This window comes from Choloepus didactylus, chromosome 4 (genome assembly GCF_015220235.1).
Source record: "Choloepus didactylus isolate mChoDid1 chromosome 4, mChoDid1.pri, whole genome shotgun sequence".
Classification (NCBI taxonomy): Eukaryota; Metazoa; Chordata; class Mammalia; order Pilosa; family Megalonychidae; genus Choloepus; species Choloepus didactylus.
This window is the reverse complement of record NC_051310.1, coordinates 115051771-115079438: the sequence shown is the minus strand read 5'-3', so window position 1 is coordinate 115079438 and position 27668 is coordinate 115051771. Positions and strand designations below refer to the sequence as shown.

At 36.6% G+C, this 27668-nt stretch overlaps 1 protein-coding gene across 1 annotated transcript in view; it reads left to right on the top strand.

The window, feature by feature from the left end:
• The window catches only part of SNX1 (sorting nexin 1), a 34009-nt gene that overhangs the window by 1018 nt on the left and 5323 nt on the right, over positions 1-27668 (top strand). Inside the window, exons 2-10 of the mRNA XM_037833733.1 lie at positions 10737-10833; positions 14771-14898; positions 15420-15486; positions 18353-18396; positions 20635-20776; positions 21387-21465; positions 21915-21990; positions 26348-26461; positions 26667-26760. Coding sequence (XP_037689661.1) covers positions 10737-10833; positions 14771-14898; positions 15420-15486; positions 18353-18396; positions 20635-20776; positions 21387-21465; positions 21915-21990; positions 26348-26461; positions 26667-26760 — 841 coding nt within the window. The remainder of the gene's footprint in view (positions 1-10736; positions 10834-14770; positions 14899-15419; positions 15487-18352; positions 18397-20634; positions 20777-21386; positions 21466-21914; positions 21991-26347; positions 26462-26666; positions 26761-27668) is intronic.

Genomic DNA, 27668 nt, shown 5'->3' with positions numbered 1-27668 from the left:
TCTTGGATGATGCTGCTCTTCATAGTACCTACTCATTCTTCACTCAGTGAGTGATTAAATAAAACAGCTTTAAATTTTTCGTGCAGCATGTGTCTGGAAAAATTTGAGGATCATCTCATTAATGTTAGAAAAGGGTTAAATTTCTTGGAAATATCTTCCTAAAAGCCTTCATTAACAATCAGTAGAATATTCCTGTTCTGGATTCAGGAACTGAGTCCCTAATCCCAGCTTATATAGTGCTTGCTGCTGTTAATATGATAGTTCAAACTGTCTAATGAAGTCTGAGTTATTCTCTAACTGTTGCTGCTAATTTAGATTTTCAATGTTAGACTTTCTGTATTCCATTTAAAACAAATCTTTAGTCTATTTCTTTACCATGGAGAACAGCTACTGTTGATAAGTGCTGGGATGGCAGGTATTCAGAATGAGTATCTGAAAATAGAAATTCTGGCACCCAAAGTGGTTGGTTACATAGGCATATGTTAATTTATTTTCCAAAAAATCACCTGGGAAGGGTGAGGTCTTATTTTCTAGAGTTGTCTAAAGAAGTTCATGAGGCTGTGATTTGATTAGTCTTGCCAGATGACTTTACAGAGGCATCAGTACCTCTCTATTGTAAGACTAAAAATCCATTTCCAGCTAGGGGGCCTGGGAGGGAGTCAGAATGACACTGTTTTACTGCACAAAGCATAAATAATTTTATTTAGATTTTGATCCAGAATAATTTGAGTTACTAAGGAAACTTAAATGCCACCTGTAAGTCATTTTTCTAGCTGCCTGCTCAGATGTTAATCTTCAGGAAGCCAAGATCCCCAAGATTCCTCACTAGTTAAACTGTGTATGTCTTGTTAAGCAGCCATTAAATAAAATTATATTCTAGTAAATGCATTAGTTTGTGAGCCAGAGAAGATGGAGAATTGCAGTGCTTCTCTATCTTAGGAACAGCATCCAAGAATAAAGTCATTAAGAGAGTGGGCTTTGAAATCTGATGCTTGGATTTAGATCCTGGCTCTACTAGTTATGAGTTTAACCTTGTATTTAATTACTCTGTTCAGTTTCTTACCTGTAAAATGTGAATAATAATAGTATTTACGTCCAGCATTATTATGAAGATTGAGTTAGAATACCTCTAAAACACTTAGAGTGGTGCCTTGCACATAATAAATATTTAGAGTACTTACTTTTTGAGGATTTGAGCTATATTTGTTGATGGACATTTTTGCAAACTGAAATTACTCTAGAATCAAAAAACCCACAAAATTGAATAATGGATTGGAAAAAATTAAATAACTAAAAATGGTTAGTATAGCTTATCAAAATAAAAACTAACTAGAAATAAGATTAACTGATTAACTAAAAACCTTAAAGTAGGCACTTAATAATTTCAGTAGTATCTTATTGATTTAAGTTAAATTTCAGATTGTGTTTTGTTGCCTTCTGGAAGCTGGCATTGAAGGCACCAAAGTGTGAAGCTGAGGCATGTAAAATTCACGTACGGTGTGAATATAATTTTTCTGGACACTGTATAACAGCTATTGCTTTTAATTATCCCATCTGCTCTCTTTTACAGCCAAAGAGACTTTAAAACAGTAATAGAAATATGATTTGATTTGTAATCAAAAGAGCAGCATGTTATAGGCAACTCAGAAACTGCAGTTATTGAATGGGAGAGAAAAATGTTAAAGGATTATTACAACAAATCAAAAGCAGCTTGTGAAAGGTTTGACTCTTAATACTAAGACCTTTTCTTTCTTTCTCTTACTTTGTGGGCCTATAAATAATGGTCTTAAACTCTTTATTATCGGACTCTGGTGTGGAACTGAATTGAGATATGTATCTTTTTAGTTAAAACTTAGTTCTGAGATAGGATTACTTTTCACTTTTTAATATAAAACTCAGAAACTAAATTGGAACCATTCTTTTAATTCTTGAAATTATGTTAAATATGGTACATACCTGGCATACATATTTTTATTCCTCATTTCACTTCATTGGTCTTATTTGCATACTTCTAAACCCAAAGAGTGGAATTGAAGCAAGTTCTTTTATTTGTCTTCCTAGGAGTTCTTACATGCCCACCTCTTTTTAGTAGTGTGTCAGGACCACAATTAGATTTGCCCTCTAAATAAAAGGGAATAACTCTGAAGGCTCACGCTAAGAGGAAGGAAGAAAGCCTAGATAAATGATGTCCTTAGTTCAGATTTTGACCAACTCTATTACTGTCTTCTTTTGATGCTGTATCAAACCAGTTAGAATTTTTTTTTCCATTACTCTTATTCTTTAATTGAAATCCTGTTTTTAAAATGGCCAGAAAAAATGAAACAGGATAAAGAAATAATAGCAAGGGACTTGAAAATTCTCTTACTGAATGGTCTTTGATTAATCAAGAATTATTTACAACCCTAAGTGAAATCATGAACTATGGTAAATAGTATAATTATACTATTTTGTCATCAGTTGTAACAAATGTTCCATACTGATGCAAGGTGTTAATAATAGGGTGGTATACGGGAATCCTATATTTTATGCATGATTGTTCTGTACCCACAACATCTCTAATAAAAAAAAAAATTATGATTTAGCCCACTTGTGTTTCAGACTAATGAACAAGACAAGTTTTATTGGTATTCAGATGTCTTCAATAGCAATTGGCTCCTGATTGACAGTGTTATAGACTACAGAGAGTTATAGAAACTTATCAACATTTAGACAGGAAATGACATGGTCTTTTGCAATCCAACCCTAAATCTGTGATCAATATAATCAATATATCATGTATGGGGGAATAGAGGCTCTTTTTGAGACTAGCTTATTTCCTTTTTACTGCTTATAGAATAACTTCTTTGGATCTGGATAGAACTTGGTCATTTTATAAAAAGTCATAAGGAGATTAATAGTTTGGCTAATATTTTAATTCTCGGTTCTGCAAAAAATAGCATAGTGGCTATTCCAAAGGTGTAACCCATGCTCAATAAGTGTCTTGCCATTAGCCCTTCTCTGATCTTAACCAGACTTCTGAAAAGATATCTAGATAAGAGTTATCTTTGAACAAAGTTTTTTTTGCTTAGTTTCTTTAGTTAATGGTTTAGTCATTTATAACTGATATTAATAATAGTCGTGTATATATTTCCCACTAGTGTGTAGAATGTAGCATATTGCCTCAAACACTTGTATTTGGAGCTAACATCACATCAGGTGGCCACATCTGGTCAAAAGAAGTTGAAATTCCACATTTTCCCCACAGGTCTGTGAAAAATGTTCTTGAAAAAGTCAATGACCGGTATTATGTCCAAAGATTCATTTTAATGCTCAGCTCAAATCATAAACAAGTTGTACTTCTAATAACTTCAGATTTTTGTGAAATACAAAGAATCATAGATTTCTTGACTGTAGAACTGTACTAGCAGTTAACCTAGCTTTCAAGATTATGGAGAAAAAGCTAATAAAAGTAGTTGTAAGTGTTTTGTGGGGGAAGATGGATGGATGAGAGAAGACATTTAAAGGTGACTAATAGGAACCCAGTTTAAAATTTATTTAAAATTAGAGGGTGGGGTTTATGAGAAAAGCAACAGAGGTTGCATTTGGTTTCCCTAGGGTTTGCTGCCTCTTTCCTTACTCGTGTTAAGGCAGCTCTGATGACTTGGCCATTTGTGGTTTGTTAGTTTGGGAGGAAAGAGGAAAAAACAGTCCTAATTTCTCTTTCTTGCTTCTCAAAGCTTCTCAACACTCTTGGGTAACTGTTGGCATAAATAAATCATGAGTAGTGGATAGTTACTAGAGCAAGTAGCCATAAGTATCTCATCTCAGGAAAAGCCTGTTGCTCAACTTTTTCTGGCTTATTCTTTTGGTTAGTCAAACGGACAGCTGGAGCTTCATTGTGCTTTCAGACTAGATTTGATCTGAGTTAGCTTTTTCCTTTTAGAAGATAATGCACCCATTCGTACTCTGATCCTTCTAGAGTAGTTTTTTGGGCCTTCTAAATTATGTTAGTTTGAGACCTAAAATTTTTAGTAGGGAAATTACACAGAGAATTCGGTAGAATGTAGCTAAATTTTGGTGAATTCATGGTATTGCTTTTCAGTTTATAGTCCCTAATGGGCTTGTTCATGTTTTTCCTTAAATAGATCAGTGGTGAACTTCAAGCTTGACTTTCCCACACTCCCAGCTCCCCCCTTTCTATTTTGTTTAGTCCCTTTACCCTCTAGTGTAGTGCTCTGGACCCATTTGCAATCCAGAAAAGCCTAGAAACTTGTTCTCTGAATAATGTTTTTAAATGCATAAAGTAAAATATATAAGATTACAAAATGAAACCAATTATATTGAAATATGGTTATAAATACATTAAAACAATTTTGTATTAGTAATATGCTTTTTAGTGCATTAAAAAACAAGATCTAGGATCAGGCTCAATAGCTACCCTAATTTTGAAACAGAGATGAGTGTTAATATTTTGAGATCTACAACAACTATAAATCATATAAAAATAACAAATTTCTATCATAGTCCGAGGTACTGCTATTATTACTATGATTTGTTGCCTATCTTTATAATTAAAGAAAATGCTGAGTCTCAGAGGTTAGTGAAAATACAATTATAATTTTATTTCCCACTGAGTTCATAATTAGAGGTTAGTGGAAATATCTGAGTTCATAGACCCCATGAATTCTATGTCTCATGGACCCCAGGATAAGAACCTCTGTTTTAGCTCCTTAAGCTATGATTAATCCAAAATTATTTGGATTAATCAAATATTCACTCAGTTCGTAGAGTAAGATGCACCCTTTTCCCAAATACCATGGACACTGAATGACCCTTCTCCTACTTTTGGGCATGGTAGTGGGAGAGGGTTCACTGCCTGTGGTAGGCAGAATAATGCCCCCCAAAGATGTCCACATTCTAATCTGTGATTATTTTAGGCTGCATGGCAAGGGGGAATTAAGGTTGAAGATAGAGTTAACATTGTAAATCAGCTGACCTTATAATAGGAAAATTATCCTGCATTATTTCAGTGGGCCCAAGTAATCACAAGGATCCTTCAAAATAGAAGAGTCGGAGGAAGAAAGGCACAGAGAGATGCAGTATTGGAGGATGGGGGCCATAAGTCAAGTAATGTAAGTGGCTTCTAGAAACTAGTAAGGGCAAGGAAACGAATTCTCCCCTATAATGTCCAGAAAGGAACACTGCTCTGCTTTCACCTTGATTTTAGCCCAGTGAGGCAGACCTGTGTTAAACTTCTGTAGCTCTGTAAGATAATAAATTTGCCTTGTTTTAGCCCGTAGCTTGTGGTAATTTGTTGCAGCAACAATAGAGAACTAATAAACTGCCCTACCATGCTCATTTATCCCTAGAAGTAAAGCTGGCAAAAGGAGCAGTATTTCATGCCAAGGTCTTCCAGGGTAATTTTTAAAGACTGTGTGGCTTCCCTGTTATCATCTAGGTATAGCTCCTGGAGTTAACTTACTCCTAAGTTTCGTTGCCTTGCTACATTATTGTGATCATACAACTCCTTAGCTCCACCGTGCCTTTCTAAAATATATTAATTTTCCCTTGGAAAATGAGTACTCTGGTCCTCCTTAAGCAGAGTTACCTTAACATTTAATTTGGAATGGTGTTGTGAGTTTTCATAATACCTACCCTTTTGAGATCCTTGAAAATAACAAAGGGTTCCTCATGGAGCAAAGAGCAGTTGAACAACATGAGGAAGAATCACAACTTGTTACCCTAAAGGGAAGTTACTAGAATCACAGTAGGACTTCTCAATGCTGAATGGCTATGTCAGCTCTGAGGGGCAGCAAACCCACTTCTCTCTGTCCCTGAACTACGAAAATTGTGTTAACAGACTTGGTCTCATGGTTTGGGGCTGGCAGTTTGTGCTCTGTTGCTGGCAGAACTTTAAATGGACTTATCAGTGGAACCACCTGCTAGACTTAACAGCCAGAGGGAGTCAGGAAATATTGAATATCCTAGCCTAGAATTCTATCTATTTAAAAAAAAAAAAGGAGTTGGGGAGGCAAGGAGAAGGAGGCAGGACAATTCTTTGGCTTTATTTACTACATCACAAACATACTATTTTCATTGCAGAAAATAGTTTTATCTGTTGCTTAGACATTTAGCCCCTTCCGTACATTATAAAGCAAGGCCTATTTTTTAGTATAGATTTTGGCCACTCATTATAATCAGTGTGTCTCCTCCCTTCCCCCATTAATAAATGCGTATATCCAAAATGAGTCCTTCCTAAACTTGTAACTGTTGATTCACAATTAGCTTTTTAATGTGATTATAAACTTTATATTATATATATATCTTATATGTAAATTATACCTCAGTAAAGCTGATTTAAAGTTAGCCTTTAAACTTTATGCATAATTAATGATATAATGTCTGGGTGGCATATATTTTGATGACAAGTGAGCTATTATTATAGACTCCCGTCTCATGGAAGATCTGTTTTGTATTTACAGTACTGTGTGAATATAGGTTACCAATGAACAGGATTCCATTTTTTCTTGTCGTACATATGTTACCACAATAAAATTTTTTAAAAAGATAAATACCTCAAGCATCAGAACCAAATGAAACCCTCAAGCATCCAAAAAGAAATGTTTTTGTTCATTTGTTTTTGAATCTGATTTTAAGTGAAACTTGAGAATGTTATTACGCCTTGAAGGGCAACTGTGTGCTGTGTACTCTTCAGCCTAAAGAGAGAACCATAGTTTGTCCAATGCCAATCAAAATCAGTTGGCTGAAAATAAATTTGGTAAGGTCAAAGTTCAAATAAGTGTGAAAAGAGATAAAGTTGGGGAAGGGTACTGTATCATATGCCAGAGAGAGGTTAACATGATTCTTATGTAAGAAGCATGTACACCTAATTAAGTAAAGCAAGGGACATCAAGACAAGTCACGGGGGTTCAGATGGCCAGTAAACATGTAAAAGACAACTTTTCACCAGCCAGCCTGGCAAAGATATAAGAAAGACAATGCTTAATGTTAATGCTTAACTGCTGGGAGGTGGGGGTATAAATTGGTTGTCTTTGTGGAAGGCAGCTTAGCAGAGCCTTTGAAAATTTAAGATCTAATAATTCTACTTTAAGAATCTGTGCCGCCTGCGACCCCGCTGGTGGCCCCACTTTGGCGCCCAGGCCTCCACCGACAGCGCAGATAAAGGCCCCTAGGCTGCGGAAATGGCGGCGGGGAGTAGCCAAGCCCTGGAGACCCGGATCTTCTGTCTATATACTGAGAAGTGCAATTGCTGGATTGAAGAATAACTCTATATCTAGTTTCCTGGGGAGGTGCCAGACTGACTTCCAGAGTGGCTGAACCATTGTGCAGTCCCACCAACAATGAATGGGGGTTCCGATTTCTCCGCATCCTCTCCAGCATCTGTAGTTTCCTGTTTGTTTAATGGCAGCCATTCTAATTGGTGTGAGATGGTATCTCATTGTGGTCTTAATTTGCATCTCTCTAATCTAATGAAGGCAAGTGTTTCTGAACTTTCAAGGAAGGGATCATCTGTATTTTCACAAACTCTTCTGGATTACATGAAACAAAGACTACTCTGCAACTCACCAAATAAGGAAACTACAAAGAAGAAAGAAAAAGCAATTGAAGCAGGCTGATGTGCCAAAAGTCCCTTGCAGTGATAATTAAGACCCCTGCCTCTATTGGAAAGGAGAAACTGTGATAAACAAGTCATGCTGACACCAGCAAGTCTGCATATCTTCATCAGATAAGCCCATTCATACACAAACATTCTGCCTTGGCAGCTTTTACAGACTTATGGTACCCAAGGATGCCCTGCCCCAGACAACTCACATAGCTTGTGTCCCCCTTGCCTTCCTGTCCTTTTTCCCCCCATACCCTTTCTTGTTCTAAGCAGGTATATAAATGGTTTCCCAACCACTTCACCTTGAGCAGTAACTTTCTTTCAGTTCTGCTCCCAGTCCTGCCACTTAGCTCAATAAACTTATTCTACACCTTGGTATTTAAAAAAAAAAAAAAGAATCTATGCCATGTCGTGGGATGGAGAACACCTTCTTGACCAAAAGGGGGAAATGAAAGGAGATGAAATAAGCTTCAGTGGCAGAGAGATTCCAAAGGGAGCTGGGAGGTCACTCTGGTGGGCACTCTCACGCACAATATAGACAACCCTTTTTAGGTTCTAATGAATTGGGGTAGCTGGCGGTAGATACCTGAAACTATCAAATTACCACCCAGAACCCATGAATCTTGAAGACGATTGTATAAAAATGTAGCTTATGAGGGGTGACAATGGGATTGGGAAAGCTGTAAGGACCACACTCCCCTTTGTCTAGTTTATGGATGGATGAGTAGAAAAATGGGGGAAGGAAACAAACAAACAAACAAACAAAGGCACCCAGTGTTTTTTGCTTTAATTGCTCTTTTTTCACTTTAATTATTATTCTTGTTATTTTTGTGTGTGTGGTAATGAAGGTGTCAGGGATTGATTTTGGTGATGAATGCACGGCTATGTGGTGGTACTATGAACAATCGAATGTACGATTTGTTTTGTATGACTGCGTGATATGTGAATATATCTCAATAAAATGAATATTTTAAAAAAAAATCTATGCCATGGAAGTAATTAGATATGGACTTACATATAGGAGTGGATATCATGGCATTATTTGTGTTGTTGTAAAAACCTGGAATCCATCTAAATGGCCAGCCTTAGAGGAGTGATTATGTCGTGGTATATCCTTATGGTGAAGAGTTAAGTCACTAAAAGTGGTATTTTTGTACAACTTTTAATGTACAGATGTTAGAGGGGGAAAAACAGGAAACAAACAGATCAAATTTTGTAAACGAACTACAGAGGAAAGATTGGGGTAATAAGTATACTTGAACTCTCAACTGCAGATGGTACCTCAGACAATGTAAGAGGAACCGTTTTCTATGCTCATGGGGTGGGTGGGTGGGGGTAGTTGTTACATAGTTTACTAAGGGAACACAAGTCTTTGCTTTTATGTGGTCAAGTAAAAGAAAAGAGGAAGGTATTAGTTTTCCTAGTTGTCACTGAAGTTTCCCTTCCATCTGGGTGTGACTATTCTGATTGGTACAGGGAAAAACAATCTGCTATCCTAACATTGCTCCAGAAATTGTTCTTAGTCATTAACCTTCCAAGTTTAGATGGTGAATCAGTAATAGAAAGCCAGTTTTATTCATCCCTGTATTCAGAAGTGGGTTCTTACAGGCATTTAAGAAGAAGGTTAAATTCTAACCTGTACGTTTCCTGTTGCTTTGGTAAATATACTAGTAAAGTATATAAGTATATATATCCTTAATTTATCTGGGGTTTTAATCTCTCCTAGATGGAGGCTGGTGTAGGTAGTTAACTGAATTAACTACTGTTAAGTTAGATAGCCTTTGTGCTGGTATCTCGTGAGATTGCTGTACTGTACAAGAGCATGTAAAGCAAGGTGTTTGGCAATGGACTAGGCAAAAAAGAAATTCTAGCTTTGTTTTTGCCGTTTTTTTGTTTTCTTTCTTTTTGCAGGTTTTTTTTTTGTTTTTTGTTTTTTTTTTTGTTTTTTTTTTTAGTTAAAGATTGTGGAAACAACGAAAGGACAGGATCACTGTCTCTAACAATTGGCGTAATGTTTAAAATTAAACAACTAAGTGCTCGTTAAACTTTATTAGCCTAGAAAAGTTCCAGTAGAAGCATTGTTTGTGAATATAAATCTAAATGTTGGTAACAATTTCTTTCCCAGAGGATGGCCTAGTTTGGGGATAGGTCTGTTTACATGGCAAATTCAGAGTACCCAATAGATCTGTCATTTCACTTTGTTCTGTTGGTCAGAAAAGGTATGTCTCCAAGGGACAAAGTCCCTTAGATTTGTTAAGGATATAGTTCATAAAAGGTTCCTTAAGTCAGGTCTTTTAAATGATTTGGCCCTAGGGTCTAACTCCAAAACTCCGCAGAATCGCATCATGCCTTTGAAGCCAGATTCCCAGCTTTCTGTTCGTGTTCTGCACAATCTGGCTTTGTTCATTCTGGCATTGGTATAGGGGCCCACCCCACCCTTGTTTGCAGCAGATCATGAGCTTTTAATAAAGGCCAGGGACTGACTGTATTTTCACCATGTGCCCACTAGGCTAAGCATGATTGATTTTTATTTCCTAGCCTGATTTGGAGTTTGTTAAAGTGTTTGTGTGAATTAGGATGAAAAGAGAAGCTATTCACAAACATCATTAGATGTAAAATGGTAACATCTTTGCCTGTCAGGTGGATCAATTAATAGTCACACAGTTGGGCTTCAGTTAACAGTTTAGCCAAGGCCTCAAAGTAAGCTGGGATCAGAGCTTCAATTCTGGACTCCCAACGTGGTATCTTGGCACTAGAAATATTAACGGTCATCAGCTAAGCAAGAGAAATGTATTGGGGCAGGTTCTTTTGAAAATTATCTGTGTAAACACATGCCTGTGTTGGTATCATGTGCTTTGGGGTAGGACATTTCAGCAAGGTTATTGTGCTAGAAAATTAACCCTAAAATGTATGAATTTATTTTAGTTCTGTGATCCCTTGGGCAGCACTTACATCACTAATAATGATTTGCTGTGTATTTAGGAGAATAGAGAATTGAACTGGCTAATGAGTGATCCTATCTTTCTCTAAATACTTTTGGGGGTGACTGAGGGATGCATTTAAAATTGCTTCCTAGGCAGGCTGAGTTTGTTTTAGTGGCATGGTTTTATTCGGAGTATCTTTTTGTTTCCAGAGTAAGCCTCAGTCTCCTATGAGAACTGCTTCCCTTCTTCCCAAAGAAAATGGGGTCCATGAGGAACAAGACCAAGAGCCCCAAGATCTCTTTGCAGGTAAATATGGGCTCAAGACTTAATACTAGGAACCTTCTAAATGGCTTTGCTAAATTGTTGAATTAAAGTTCAAAAACAAACAAACAAAAAGACAAAAGTTTTGGAAACATAACTCCATATAGGATATTATTGTGGAGGAATGATTCCAAAAATTGTAAAATGCAAGCCGTACCATCTTACAGGTTTAGGGAGTAAGACGTAAATATACAGTTGTTTAAGAACAAGAGTTAAACTATAAAACAATAATAGAATTGTGGCCAAAGGAATGGTAGAAATACTAGGTAACAGGGTCCCATAGGAGTATGAGGTCATTGACTAAAGCAGGGGCTTTAGATTTTTATGACTGAGACCATAGTAAGAAATACATTTTGGGTCATAAACCATAATATATACATACTTGTACAAAAATGAAACAAATTTTATTAAGATTTGCCCTTACTACTTCTGATCAATCTTAAATTTTTATTTTCCTTTTTAAAATTTTCTTTGAAACCCATTGAATTGATATCTACCATGACTAATAACTGGTAGTTTGCAAAATACTGTTCTAGATCAGGGTTTCTCGACCTTGGCACTGTTATCATTTTTGGCTCTTTTAGGTGACTGCCCTGTTCTCAACGGGATGATTTTGCCCTTCAGAGGACGTTTGGCAATATATTTTTGGTTGTCACAACTGGGAAGGAAATGCTTCTGGCAGCTAGATAGTAGAGGCCACAGATGCTGCTAAACATTTTGTGATACTCAGGACAGGCCCTCACAACAAAGAATTATCCAGCCCAGAATGCCAATGGTGCTGAGATTGAGAAACCCTGTTGTAGAGTGATCCTGGAAGACTGCCTGAAAAAGGCAGGATTTATGTAGGAAAAAAAAGGAGAAAGTGTACAAATGGTTGGGCAGGAAGTATAAGGTGTGTTTGAAGGCCAGTGAGTAAACTTGGTGGACCAAAGCAGGGGCTTCTGGAGAAGCCATGGAAGATAAGACTGGAAATGTAGTTTGGGGACAGGTTTAGGTGAATTTTACACATCAGTAATTAGAGTTTGAATTTTCATCCTAGCACTGATTGAGAGCCCTTGGCAGTTTTGAATAAGGAAAGCAATATGAGCAAAGTAGTGTTTTAGGAAGCCCAATCTAGTGGAATTATATAAAATGGATTGCAATGAGTAAGGACTGGAGACTTTTCAGAAGGTAATCACAAATAGTTCAAGAATGAAATGGCAAAGGCCAAAATTAAAGCAAAGGGAAAGATGGAGACTTTTCAAAAGAGAAATCAACAATATCTCATGTTGGTCATTGGATATAGTGGGTATCCAAAAAATGAGAATTGAAGACAGGATTTCAGGTTCAAGTATTGAGAGGAAAATGGTGCCATCAATAGAACCATATTCTAAAGAAGAAACTGGCTTTGGGGAAAAGTGTGGTAGAGTTTCAGTTATTTCAAGTTTGAAATACAAAATGGGATGCCCAGAAGAGAGTTGGAAGTGTGGTACCCTTATCTGGAGAAAAAGGGAAGAACTGGAGAGATGGAAATCATCTGCCTAGAAGTGGTAATGGAGACTGCCATGTGAATGAGATGCTGAAAGGAGAGTGTTGGAGAAGGGGAGAGACAAGGGGGATGAGGGTAAAATCTTGGGAGGGCTCTCATGTTTGAACTCTGGAAGGAAATTTATAAAAGACATAAAACGGAAGAAGAGGTTATAAGAAATACAGAGATTTCAAAGATGTCCCAGTCCCTTTCATCTCTGAAACTTAAAGTACACACTATTCATTCTGGTAATGATTATTTTTTGGATAGAGTTTCTGGAGGAGAAATGCAAATAATGAATTATTTTTAGTTCTATAGCAGGTTGAAGAGTATACACTTTCTATCTTTGGGACCTTAACATTTATATAATCTTTTCCTATAAGAAGACCTGAGATCTTAGTGTGACCCATGATTGTTTTTTTTTGTTTTGTTTGTTTTGATTACTCAAACACAGTTTTATTTGTAAGTAGCAATGTTATATCTTGAAATCAGTCATTCAAAACAGTGTTCTAGGTACTGGGGTAACTCATACCGCTTACGTTCTAGGGAGAGAAATAGACAATAAACCAGTAAAAAAAATAACAGATTGAGGTGTGATTAGTTTTTATGTAGATGAACACATAGAAGATCTTTATTAGGAACATATTTATTACTAATGAGGATTTATATTTACTCCCTACTCCACCAGTTTCATAAACAGTTAATACCCGCCTCACTACTAACAAAGGAATATAAGATAGTTAGAGAAAGGAATATCTACAATGAGACATTTAGTCTAAGACATGAGCAGATTCTTAGATGATTTAGATATTGACTGTGGAAAGTTAAATATTCTGATTTCATTTTCCACATCTAGTTTAGCAATGATTAGAGCCTCTGTGATGAAGCCCAAAAGCTTTTCCTTTACTGTTATCAAGAGTTCAAAGAAAAAAGCTTTTTTAATGTTGTTTTGCTTCTTTGTCAATTGAATTTCAACAGAAAATGCATAGTTTTTAAAAAGGCTTTGAGTAGCACTCTGTTAAGCCAAAGATTTAAATGCACACAGTACCTCCTGTTTCCTTTCCAAATGCTTTTATTAACCTAATTATTTATGTGAGACCTGTACGATGTGAAAATCCTAAACATACTTCAGCTGTTCGCTGGTTTCAAAAAATCCTAACGTCTTAAAATGTTAATTATATATACTTTTTTTCTTTTATAGTCTCACTTGAGGTCAAATTATATTACTGCTTCTCCTTTTCCTGATAGGGATCAGATTCCATTTCTAACAGTGATGCAGCCTTGTTTGCAGACATGATTCACATTTATTGGTCAGAACACTGATAGGATCTGGTTATGCCTAAAAGACTCCGTGTTCTGGTTTCATCTTAGTTCCAAATGAAAATCTAAAAAAGAAAAAGAAACATCTTTCTTTGAATTCCTTAAGGCTAAAATTGAATACCTAATGATCAGACCAAACCTAAATGGATATTTATGTTTTTCTTTCTTAAAAAGAACAAAGTTTGAACTGTTCAGGTTTTGAACTTGTAGCTTCATTGTTCTAAGTTCTGAGTATATTCATTTTGTTTGCCTAAAGAAATTTAATGCCTAAAAATGGCATGTAATGCTATTTGAAAGTTCCCTCTCTGGAACACTTGGGGAATGAGTCACTCTGCTCAATGAATTTTTCTCAGAGTGACAAAATGTGGCTCTTAAGCACTATTTTTTTTAACTGTTTTGATTAGAAAGATTTTCAAATATTATGTCTCCCCCCTGCCTTGGACAGCATATATGAAAACATAATTAAATCTTTGCAGGAAGATCTAAAACCATATTTATGAACAGTTCTTAAGCTATGCTAAAATAACAGTGCTGTCCTCAAATGTGGTAAACAGTGCCCTTTCTCAAATATCACTGTTTATATCTTGGATCCGTTTTTTTCTAGCTTATAGTTTTCTTCACTTTTCATTTGATGTCAGTTTTTGCTGTCAGTGTACCTGCCTCCTCTGTCATACTGGTTTGTAAAAGCAGATAACCAAACTTATTTTTTTTAAAAGTTATAACAAGAATAAATTATATTCATAAAAAGTCATAAAAGAATACTCTTAAGAGTAAAATAAATCATACTTATTTTGACTGTGTAGTCTTTTTTGTTTATTTTAGGTTCTAACCTGAATTCTAGATAGGAAAAGGTAGCCAAGTAGTTGTATTTGGAAAGGAGAGGGGTTGTTACTAAGTCTGTGCTAGAAGGACACTTCCCTTACCCTCTCCCCTTTTAACCAAGTAAAAATTTCATGATTCTTACTCTCATAGTCTGAGAAAATCTAAATATTGAAAGTGGTTACTATCATTTTTGTAAATCTCTTGGCTTATAGAATTGAAGTTCAGCCAGAGACCCACTATTGACCTTGGTTTTAAAATATTAACTCTTTTTAGATGCCACAGTGGAGCTATCCCTGGACAGCACACAAAATAATCAGAAGAAGGTGCCGGCCAAAATGCTTGTTTCTCTTCCTTCACAGGAAGCCACAAATTCTTCTAAGTCCCAGCCAAGCTATGAGGAGGTGAGAATCTGTACTGTTGGTCTTGTTTCTTTTGGAATTTTAGGACTGCATGCTGCCAGTCTGAAGGTCAGTTGAGTATGAACTATGAAAAAATCTGACTCTTGAAGAAGACCATTATGGTTAATGGACAGCCAGAATCCAATAAAAGACTCTTTTATGGATAGAATATCTATTGCCCAGAGGATGCATAAAGGCATTTAATGGTCACTAAGCTCCCATATTCAGGAGTTTAGTCTCTCCAGATTCCCTCCTTAGCCTGAAAGAGGCAAGTCTTCCAGAATCCAGTAGCTATTCAGTGTGTGATCAAATAATGTTTTAAGGGAATAGATGTAACAACGACCTTTGAACTGGCTCCCAGCTTAAAATCATGGGAGTTGGTTCATTGGAATTACTCATTGTTGGATTGTTGGTACATGAAATGATCCATCTTGATTTAATCATATTGACGTAAGGTTAATGAAGGATAAAATTGATAGCCTTTTTTTGTATCAACTCTCATGATTTGTCTTTTCTTTTAAAAGCTAGAGGAAGAAGAACAGGAGGACCAATTTGATTTGACAGTTGGTATAACTGATCCTGAGAAGATAGGTGAGCACTCTTGGGACTCCTAGTGTTGTTAGGCTATGGCTGTGGAAAACATAGTTAGCTCATTTCTGGATTTTTACCTCCAAAGCGAGCCAGTCAACATGGAGTACTTCATCATTATCTTTCCTGTAAAGTTATATCCCTTGCTATGCTGCTAAGGCCAGAAACAGCAATTACCCAGTACTTTATTTAAGCTTTTCTGGGCTTTAGGAAGAAAAATCAGAGACATTGAACACTATTAGAATTCTTTTTTAAAAACCTAAATGTTGCCTTCTCCCACAGAGTTGATGAGACCATTTTATTTCCTTTTGAGATTGTAAATTCAATTTAAGCACCCTAAAAACATGTTCTAAAATTTTGGAGTACTGAACTGAACTTTTCCTTTAAGAAGTTTGAAATTCTTGTTACATATTATTTGTCACGTACTCTCGCTGTTCTGATGAGGTGGGAAAGTCTGAGTCTCTCTTTCACGGATAAGAGACTAAGGGACCCAGGTTGAATTTTGGTCAAATTAGATTTTTTAAAAAGCACAATACTAAACTTTGGCCAGAGCTTGGATTTTCAGGAAGGTGTCCCCAATCCCAAGAATTTGAGGATTATTAATGAACAGAGAACTGTAGGCCTTGACTTTCCTTGTTCCAGTATTGTCCTTTACAGACAAGGCTATGCAGGACCTAAACAGGGGTGTTGTTAATTAGAGGAAAATGTAATTCCCAAGCTTCTCTTTATTCTAAACTAGGAACTAGAATTTATGCAGTCTAATTGGACTTATGCCAAAATGGTTTGTTGTTGAACTGTTGATTTTTCTTTTTTTCCACTGAAGTAGCTTTCCTGTTCAGGCACAGCATGGTCCATAGTTGAGCCTGGACCAGAACTTTGGATCATTACAAGTCTAGAAATTTTTCTTGCCTTTCTAGTATTTATGGATATCCTATAAACATATTGATTATGAACAGATAATAGTTGCTTTAAATCCTTGGTGGAGTAAGACCGATAATAAATAATTAATACTAATTATTTTAATATTTAACAAGTCATGATGTTTAAACCAAGAGAGGGAATAATTAAGATATCCCACAGATCAGATTTATTTAAACACAAATCAATCTTAGGTAATAAGTTTTCATCATACCAAAGTCTAGATTCCCAGCTGTGTTGATGCCAAGATGCCAGCTACCTAAACCATTTTCATGTTCAAGGACTAATAATGACAAGAATACGTCTTTGCGTAGGCTGTTGATTCAGCATGTGCTTCTCATTGTCTTACACACCTAAATAGATTAGAATCCTACTTCTACCAAGATATTCTTTGTAGAGCCTTGATAATTTGCATATGTTGTCTTCAATTCCTCTGAAATTATTTGGGAAATTTCTGTAAACTTCAAGGCTGCAATATTATTAGTCCATTTCCAGACCTTGTTTGCTTTGTAGGTACACACAAGTTTGTCCCCTTTCACACACGTTGTCTTGATAAATAACTGACATGCAGACAAAATATCTGAAGATCCAGCTTTGCTGCTCTGTTTTATGCATGTTGGCACTTAGATTTTTCCATAATTGCAGGGACTAAATTATGGGATTGACCTTTTGGTCAATTAACTATGATATTCTAATGTGAATGAAATTTTGAATATAAATTTAGATTTTTTCCTTTCATCAGTGGTAAACATCTTTAGTAGTATTAGGCAATGTAGTATAAATGGTTTAGAGGAGAATAAAGTAATTTCTAAAGCTTAGCTTACAATTTTCATTATACAGTGTTTTGGTGAGGTTGGAGAGGGAGATAAGGCAAGCCCTTTATTCTATTATCTCTACCTTCTCTGTGTACCTTATAAAGTAGTCATTTCCAGCCATCTCTTGAAACCTGGTTGCAATATTTTATCCCACTGATCCAGTACTGCCTCTTCCTTCCCCACCCCCTCGCTCCACAACAGTTCAGGTGCTTAAGCAGCTAGTAATTGTTTGTAACAGGTTTTCCTGTTTGGTGAGGCTTGGAATCGGGGGGGGGGGGGGGGGGGGGGGGGGGGGGGGGGGGGGGGGGGTGGGGTGGGGAGGTAAGGAACAAAACCAGCAATGGAACTCTATAGCCCAGCACTGGAGCTGTGTTTATCCAGATTCCAATGTATGTCTTTTCAGTGTTCAGGGAGTCAGTGGTGCCTTTATCTTCCTAAGTGGTCTAGGTCAGGACAATACCTTAGAGAAAAACAGTGGCTTGAATCCTAAAGTATGTAGCAGTCAAAAGCTTTTTCCAAAAAATAATTCCTTCAGGAAAGGAAGACTGCATGACATCAGACAGCCAAAGTGTCTTTCTGTCAGGCCCTTTGCTCTGAGTGAACATGCTAGATCAGAGAGGTCAGTGTCCCCAGCACCAATGGAGAGGGCCTCAGTGGTATCTCTGAAAGAGCAAACTGAGCCCAGAGCTAGCCTAGGGTAGAACCACTTGTTTCCTTTTAGATCAGTTGCTTCCTTCTCCTCCTTTTGCTTTATACAGCAAGAGAATTGTTTGGTTTTGGACAGATGTGAGTAACCAGCCCAAATATTGGCATGGTAACAACTGATGGATTGTCAGTATCCAGTGCTGCTTTGTGGAGGATGTAAATGGAGCCTGGCTTTGAAACAGGGGGCTGACTCTCTTGTCTGACTCAAACTGGGGCCCAGCCAACATCTGCGGGGGCATGGTATGCAGCAAAATGACCCTGAAGCAAAGGAGGAACTAGATTTTAGGGTAGAATATAAAACTTGGAGATGAAACAAGTATCCCTTCTTATATATGGGCTCCTGTGGTTTATGGTTCCTGCTTAAATGTAGTTAGATTAGCACTGCTTTGGTTTACAGAATAATCCTTTCCTGCCTTTTTGTTCTCCCACAGGAGATGGTATGAATGCCTATGTAGCCTACAAAGTGACAACACAGGTGAGTCTAGGTGGCCCTCCTGATGCTAAGTGAGTCTAAGTGACCCTTAAGAGTCTTGGATGCTCACACCAAGAAGATCATCATTGTTATTGCTTTGGGTATCCTTTTAGTTTCCTTGCCAGCATCTTCCTTCATGTTTATTCAAGGTGGAGCAAGCCTCCACTCCCTTGGTAACCTCATGTGGGTGGGTATTCTAGACTGAGCCTTTCTAACTTTCTTCTAGAGAGCTAATACTTCAGTATGTAACTTTGTGAGTTTTATTAAGACAGATACAGTCCCATTCCTCTTAGGAACTATATGACTTAGAGCTAGGTTAGTAGATTGCCCCAAACTGAGTTAATCACCTGTTTAAAAGTCCTTAGTTCTGAGATTTCATATACAGAGCTTCTTTTAATACTTTGTCTAACAGTTTGCTGTTTAGGGCTGGTCTTCCTTTTTTATTTAATATTAATGCATATGAAACTTATAAGATGTCATATAAATTATGAAGCATAATAAAATGAAGCCACAAACCTACTAGCAATCTTTTTTTTTTAATTTTTAAAATTCTTTTAATTAAAAACATTTTATTAGAGAAGTTGTAGGTTTACAAAATAATCATGCATAAAATACAGGATTCCCATGTACCGTCCTATTATTAACACTGTGCATTGATGGTGGAGCATTTGTTACAAGTGATGACAGCACATTTTTATAATTGTACTATTAACTATAGTTCATGGTTTATCTTAGGGTTCACTGTATAGTGCAGGTCCATGGATTTAAAAAAAAGAAGTTTATTACCATGTACACAACCTAACATTTCCCCTTGTAACCACATTCAGATATATATTTCAGTGCTGTTAATTACATCCCCACCATCCATTACCGACACATTTCCATCATTCCAAATAGGAACCCTGTACTTAACCATGGGTCTTAAGATCACTAACATAGCATCCACCTGTGTGTGCCCCATCGCATCCCCTGCCTCATACCTTAGAGACAACTTTTGTAAGTTGTCTCACATTTCCTTTATTAAAAATCTTCACATATGTATCCCTAAACAATATACTGTTGTGCTTTGCTTTTGAGTTTCGTAAAAATGGCATCAAGCTGGAAATAGTGCTTTCTTAACTTAGCATTGTTTTTTAGACCTACTCATGCTATATGTAGTTGTAGTTAGAACTTTGTGTGAATATACCAGAATATATTTTTCCAAATGTTTTTCATAAACATTTGTCTTATTTCCAGTTTTTGTAATAACAAAACATTCTCGCACATGTCTTCTAGTGCACACATAGAAGGGTTTATCTGGGGTATGTGACTGGGAGTAATTTTCTTGGGTCATAGATAGTACAATTGTTGAACCTCCCAAGGAATGCAAACTGTTTTCTGAAGTCTTTGTACCAATTCATACTCCCATCGGCATTGTGTAAAAATTCCCATTGATTCACTTCCTTGCCAACACTTGGCAAGGCCAATCATAAACTTTACCTATCTGGTGAGTATAAAATCATCTGTCATCATGATATAGGCCATGTCTTTTTTACTAGACGTTTCCTTTGTATTGTCTCTCTCCTACTTGTTGGCCTGCCTCCTATGAGCTGTAGCTCCTGTTATACTTCAGAGGTTAAGGGGTCTGCAGTTTAAACATTTCATTTCATCCCCTTTAAAAGCACAGCTTAGTCTGTCTTTAGTTTGGCCACTTTAATTCCAGCAGCTAATACCCTTAATAAGTCAGTGCAGGATGATTGGGTTATGGGTGACCATAAAGCTAGAATTCAATATCTTTTTCCTTTAGAGCAAGGGTTTTTAACTGGGGATGAAACTGTATTTGCATTTAATTGGTTGCCTTTGCAATCCCTTGTATTTTATGTATGCATTTAAAAATCATTATTCTGTACAACTATGTAATGGTACTGTAAACAATCGAAAGTACAATTTGTTTTGTATGACTGCGTGGTATGTGAATATATCTCAATAAAATGATGATTAAAAAAAAAAAAAAAAAAAAAAAAAAAAAAAAAAAAAAAAAAAAAAAAATCATTATTCTGAGATGGCTTTTCTGGGCTTCCAAAAGGGGCTTTAGCTCAAAAAAGTTTAAGAAGCTCTGCCTTGAAGAAAGTTATTTGTCAAGTGCTTAAAGGGCAGGGATCTGGGAAATGGATTCCTTTGAAGTCAGCCGAATGGCTTTTGAGATACTCATTCATCTCTTATTTGGAATGAAATAGCCTTGTGTTTTTTCTGTCCCCCAAGACGAGCTTACCAATATTCAGAAGTAAACAGTTTGCAGTGAAAAGAAGATTCAGTGATTTTCTGGGTCTTTATGAGAAGCTTTCAGAGAAACACTCTCAGAATGGCTTCATTGTCCCTCCTCCACCTGAGAAAAGTCTAATAGGTAAGGCTATGGTCTTTGATTCCACTTGGATTTTTTCCTTTGCATTTTTTGTTTCTTTAATATAATTACTGCTTACTATATGAGACTACTTCTATTAACAGTGTAGAATCTTGTGGTTTGGAAAAGAGAGACATCTCTAGTGTTTTCCTATAAATCACTTGTGTCAAGAGAAATCTTTACCATGTTTTGACATGTTGTCTTTCCTTGGGTGCAATAGGAAGCTCTGGTTTCAGCCTGGAGAGTATTTTGGTATTTTTTGAATTGGTATCCAGGAGTCTTAAATGATTACTGTCCCCTCCATATGAAAATGTACTAATTTGGTTGGGGAGAGGGGCTTTCCATCACTATCAATTGTTGTTTGCTAATCTCTACTCAAGAGTCCCATGGCACCCTTTTAGAAAATGTTATGTTCTGCAAGTCCCAGAGTTTAGAATCTTCAGCATTTAGAGGCTAGGTAAAAAAATGATTGTCATGTAAAGGACCTTTTGTTCATTCCTGCCCATGAGGTAGAAGTAGCCTTAAGCAGTGTTTTATAGTGCCCTCCCCCCTCCCCCATTTATCCTTTATATGCTGATTTATGATTATTTTTGCTCTTTAAATTTTATTCCAGGAATGACAAAAGTGAAAGTTGGGAAGGAAGATTCTTCTTCTGCAGAATTTCTTGAAAAACGGAGGGCTGCTCTAGAAAGGTGTCATATGCTATAACCATTTTCCTGAAAAATATGAAAACAAGTGGGAAACTGAAACAGATTTAATTATGAGATATTTGCTCAAGTGAATAGAGGTGAAACTTGGGTGAATTAAAGATTCCTAGCTACATATTAACTCTAACTTTTCCTGAGTTCCAATTAGGAACAGATTACCTTTTTTATCTTTCCCCATCCTGAATGGGCAATCGTATTCTCCTTGGACAATCAAATATAAATAGCTCTGAAGTCTTTCTCTGATCAGTTATTTTTCTGTCCCTTTTTGGAAATGTGAATATGAACTCCAATATGCTTACAAGCAGGGACCTACTTAAGTTCCTTGTCTGAGGACATTTTCAAGTAATAAAAGACATGCTGTGCCTATCAAAATTGTATGATGCCCAAAACCTTGTGAGGCCATATTAACTAAACGGATAATTGCTTAACTTTAGGTACCTTCAGAGGATTGTGAATCATCCTACGATGTTACAGGACCCTGATGTCAGGGAGTTCTTGGAAAAAGAAGAGGTTAGTATTCTACAAACTGAATTTCATAATTTGTATTTGCCCCTAGTGAAATTAAAATGTTTTAGAACTTAACATGTATATATTCTTGTACCAAAGTCTGTCTTATTTGTGAGTCCCTAAGATTGACAAGTATTTTTCAGCCTTTAATATAAAAGAAGTTCCTTGCCTGTAGTCAAAAGCAACTGGTTTTAAAGGTCAAATTGCAACCTACTAAATACCTGAAACTGTTGAATTGCAATCCAGTATCCTTGATTCTTGAAGACGATCGTATAACAGTGTGACTGTGAAAACCTTGTGGCTCACACTCCCTTTTTCCAGTGTATGGACAAATGAGTAGAAAAAAAGGGGAACAAAAAGTAAATGAATAATAGGGGGAAAAAGGAGTATGAGATATTTTGGTGTTCTTTTTTACTTTTATTTTTATTTTTATCCTTATACTTTTTTGGGGGGGTAATGAAAATGTTCGAAAAATTGATTATGGTGATGAATGCACAACTATGTGATGATACAGTGAACAATTGATTGTACACTTTGGATGATTATATGGTATGTGAATATATCTCAAAAAAATTGCATTTTAAAAAATTGCAACCTAGTTCTGTGTGACTGGATCAGCACAGTGGTCCATTTGGCAAGTCCGTGGCATGTCTTTCATAGGTTACTATTTGGTTCAAATTGAATGCCTAATTTTGTGCCAGGAGCTGAGGGGCATTGGTTAAAAACCACTTACCGTAGACCTCAGAATTGCCCTGTAGCAAAAGCATTGAATAAAGCGGGCAGTTTTTTTACAGGCTATGCATAGGCTATTCATGATTGTGAAAAATTGGAGACAAGACCAATTGCTAACATGAGGAGGATTAAATAAAAATATCAATAAAACAAATACTTTATTCTTATCATAAACAGAAAATATACAGAAATGATAGTACATCAAAGCAAATGTTAAAAGAATTAAGAAAGTGAAACATGCGACACGTATAGATGTCAGCTATAGAAAAATGTAAATCTCTAAGGATCAAAGAAACAATGGAATAAAGCAATGTTTTTATCTCATAGGAAAGAAAAATACAAGGAAATAAGTGACAGGGCAGGACTATTTTTAAAATTTTTAAATCAACTTTATTGGGGTATAATTTACATGCAATAAAATGTACCTATATTAAGTGTTGTGCTTGATGCATTTTGAAGAATATGTGTACCTGTATGCTCCATGAATTCCCCTTCCCCAGTATTTTTTGAAAATCAAGTTTATTAAGTTATAATTTACATATAGTAAAATTTATGCATTTTAGTGAGTTCTGTGAGTGTCAACAAATGCATACAGTTGGATAACCATCACTACCCAGTACTTATAATTTAAATTATAATTTGAAAAAAGGAGTTTGTGAAAGGCATAAAGAAAATGGCTTCTCTTTCTCCTGAAGCCAGAGAGAAAATCTTTCTACCCCTACACAACTGGTTTTCCTGTGCTGTGGAAACTTTTTGAATTATTCATAGCTGCTAACAGCTTGTTCTCTTCTCTCTTAATATACATCTGTCCTTGAAGTGTTATTTTTTTAAATTATTTTGAGTTATGGTAAAATATACATAACATAAAAATCATTTTAAGTGGACAATTCTTTGATGTTAAGTACAGTGACAATACTTTATAACTTTCACCACTCTTTCCGTACTATTTTCATTATTCCAAACTAAATCTCATACTCATTTAGCAATAAATCCCCATTTCTCTCTCTTCCCACCCCTGCTTCCCTCTATTCTACTTTCTGTCTCTATGAATTTCCTTACTGTAAGTATTTCATATAAGAGAAATACAATATTTGCCCTTTTATGTTTGGCTGACGTCACGCAACATGATGTCTTCGAGATTCATCCATGTTGTAGCACATATCAGCCCTTCACTTCTTTTTATGGCTGAATAATATTCCACTGTGTGAATATACCACATTTTGTTTAACCATTCATCTGTCAATGGACATGATTGCTTCCACCTTTTGACTGTTGTCAGTAGTGCTGCAGTGAACGCTGGTGTACAAATAGCTGTCCAAGTCCCTGTTTTCAGTTCTTTTGGGTATACACCTAGAAGTAGAATTAACTTTCTGAGGAACGATCAGGCTGTTTTCCACAGTGGCTGCACCATTTCAGGTCCTACCAACAATGTACAAGCATTCGTGCTTTTCTGCACCTCTCCAATGCTTGTTATTTTCAGCTTTTTAAATTATAGCCATCCTAGTGGGTTTGAGGTGGTATCTCATTGTAGTTTTAATTTGCATTTCTCTAATGGCTAATGATAATGAGCATCTTTTTATATACTTATTGGCCATTTGAATATCTTCTTTGGAGCAACATCTATTCAAATCCTTGGCTCATTTTTTAATTGGGTTGTTTGTCTTTTTGTTACTGAGTTGTAAGAGTTCTTTATATATTCTTGATATTAAATGCTCATCAGATATATGGCTTCCAAATATTTTCTCTCATTCTATAGGTAGTCTTTTCACTTTCTTGAAAATGTCTTCTGCCCAGATTTTTTTAAAATTTTGATGAAGTTCATTTTATCTATTTTTTCTTGCTTGTGCTTTCGGTGTAAAATCTAAAAATCCATTGCCTATTACAAGGTTCTGAAGATAATTCCCTGTGTAAAAGTTTTATATTATTGGCTTTTATATTAAAAATTTTGATCCATTTTAACTCATTTTTGTATGTGGTTAAAGGTAGGGTTCCACATTCATTTTTTTGCATGTGAATTTCCAGTTGTCCTAGCACCATTTGTTGAAGAGAGTATCCTTTCCCCATTGTATGGACTTAGTGCCTTTGTTGAGAATCAACTGGTTATAGATATGTGGATTTATCTGGATTCTCAGTTCTATTCCTTTGGTCTATGCATCTGTCCTTATGCCAGTACCACACTGTAGCTTTCTAAAAGTGTGAGTCTTCCAACTTTGTCCTTATTTTTCACGATTATTTTGGCTATTCAGGATCCTTGGAAAACCATATGAATTTAAGAATCAGCTTTTCCATTTCTGCAAAAAAGGCAGCTGGAATTTTGATAGAACTGTTTTGAATTTATGGATTGCTTTAGGCAGTACTGATATCTTGACAGTAATATATTCCAATCCATGAACATGGTATGTCTTTCTATTTATTTAAGTCTTTTTTAATTTTCTTTCAGCCATGTTTTGTAGTTTTCAGTGTACAAGTCTTTCACCTCCTTGATTAAATTTATTCCTAGGTAATTTATTCTTTTAGATGCCATTGTAAATGAAATTGTTTTCTTGGTTCTTTTTCAGATTGTTCATTATTTTGTTTTTATTTTTACATTTTTCTTTAATTTGCATATAATATACTTTTCTCTAATGGAGAAAATGGTACCAAGTGTGTGGGATTTTTTTTTTTCCAAAATGACATTTTTTCATTAAAAAATGCTTAAACTCTTTTAATTCATCCTCTGGGCATTTCTAAATCCATTCTTCCTTTCTACCCTTTCATCCCTACCTCATACCCCTAGAGCAGAATTTGTCCACAGAGGCACTCTTGCCACTTTGAGCTGGATAATTCTTTGTTATGAAGGATTGGCCTGTGCACTGTAGGACATTCAGCAACATCCATGGTGTCTACCTGTTAGATGCCAGTAGTACTCCTTCCCCTGAGATGTCCCCAGACAATGCCAAATGTCCCTTAGGAAGCAAAGTGGCCCCTAGTTGAGAACCACTGCCCTTGAGTCCTGAACACTAAAATCCAAGTTTTCATCATGGATAGTGTACAGACAGACTCCTCAGCATTCCTTTCAGGCATTAGGAAAGAAGTGGTAAGATTTGTCCAATAAAATTGTTTTCAAATATTTGGTATTCTTGGTTTATCTGGGTCATCCCTAAAAGAAGTCTCAATCTAAATAAATAATGTTCCTGTCCTTAGATCTTTGTTCACTGAGGAAAACCATAATGGAATTACAGCACAAGTCTCTCAAGACCTGTTAAGTCCAACTATGTGCAGAGTAGGCTGATCCAAAGAAACTTTTGACTTTTAATAGAAGTATGCTTGGTATTTAAGCAGTTCATGCCTGGTGGGCAGAAAATCTCAATATGAGGTCACCTGGCCACATGATACTCAGAGTCTACTTTCTTCATGTGCACAATATCAAAAGCTGAAAATTTTGCTGTTTCTGTTTAACATGGCCCTTTGATCTATCCTTCTATACATGCTTGTTTGGATTCATCTAACTGCCTTTGAAAAAAACAATCTACAGTTCAAATAATTTATTGAACAAGTTTTGGGCATGCCTTCTGATGGATCCTAATTCTTCTGAACCTAAAATAAGGGCAGCAGATAACTTGCCATCCCCGTCTTCTTGGTCTTATAGCTGCCACGTGCCGTGGGTACCCAGACATTGAGTGGTGCTGGTCTCCTCAAGATGTTCAACAAAGCCACAGATGCAGTTAGCAAAATGACCATCAAGATGAATGAATCAGACATAGTGAGTAGCCCTGTGCCTCTCAGAACCCCTTTGCCCCTCAGGCTTGTGGGTCACAAGTCCTGAGGAGTCCTGAAATTTCTGAGATTATAGCCTTTTTTATAAGGTAATGCAGTCCCCCTTTTTATAAACTGCTAAGGAAAACTTAAGCTCTGCACCTACAGGAGTAACATTACCTCCATTAAATCTCTGGGCTTGTGTGTTTCAGTGGTTTGAGGAGAAGCTCCAGGAGGTAGAGTGTGAGGAGCAGCGCTTACGGAAACTGCATGCTGTTGTAGAAACTCTTGTCAACCATAGGAAAGGTAACAACCTCTGAAATGCACCTGGAGCTGGGGGAAATTGATGCACGTCTGTGATGAGCTACAGATGGGAGGGCATGCTGTCCCCAAACATCTTAGCCATTCAAGTTGAAATTCCCAGCCCACTTGGTCCTTGGTATTCTGACCAAAAGATATGCACTGCATTTCCTGGTAGGAGACATGACTGCAGCCACCATGGCACTGTGCTTGCTAGGTGGGTACAGCCTGGCCTGGTACATCAGATTCTGTTGTTTTGATTTGAGTTTATGGCTTATACCCATTTAGCTTTAGCTAGATGGGCAAACAAGCAATATGTAAATGCAGGGAAACCATTTATATCTCCTAACCCTTCTTTACCCTTCTTTGGTGAGATTTCCTTAAGAGTTAGTGAGATTTATCAAGTTTTCCTTCTGCCTTAAACATGCTGATAATCAGAAATCTAAACAGGCAGAAGACCAGTAGCATGAGGCCAATATAAGGGGTTGGCAAACTAGTCCTAACCCAGGCCTGATTTGGTCTTGGGGCCTATTGCCATGAGCTAAGAATGATTTTTATATTTTTAAAAAGTGTGGGGGAAAAGAAAAGAATATGTGACAGAGACCATATGTGGTCTACAAAACCTAAAACATTTACCATCTTGCCCTTTACAGAAACAGTTTGCGAACCCCTGCTCAAGAATATACAAGACTATGCAGTGTATACATATATCTGTTGTCACGATGACAGGCTCCAGATCATGAGCTTTGGCATAAAACTAAGAATCATTACTTTTGCCCATTTGTATTAACTGGCCATTGGTTCTCCAGGAAAGTTGGAGCTATTTCTTCCAGGTAGGCCTAACCTAGTAAAACTGAAGACAGCAGGTTCCTCTTCCTTCTGTTCCTTGTGACCACGCTGCACTCCCCTCAGTT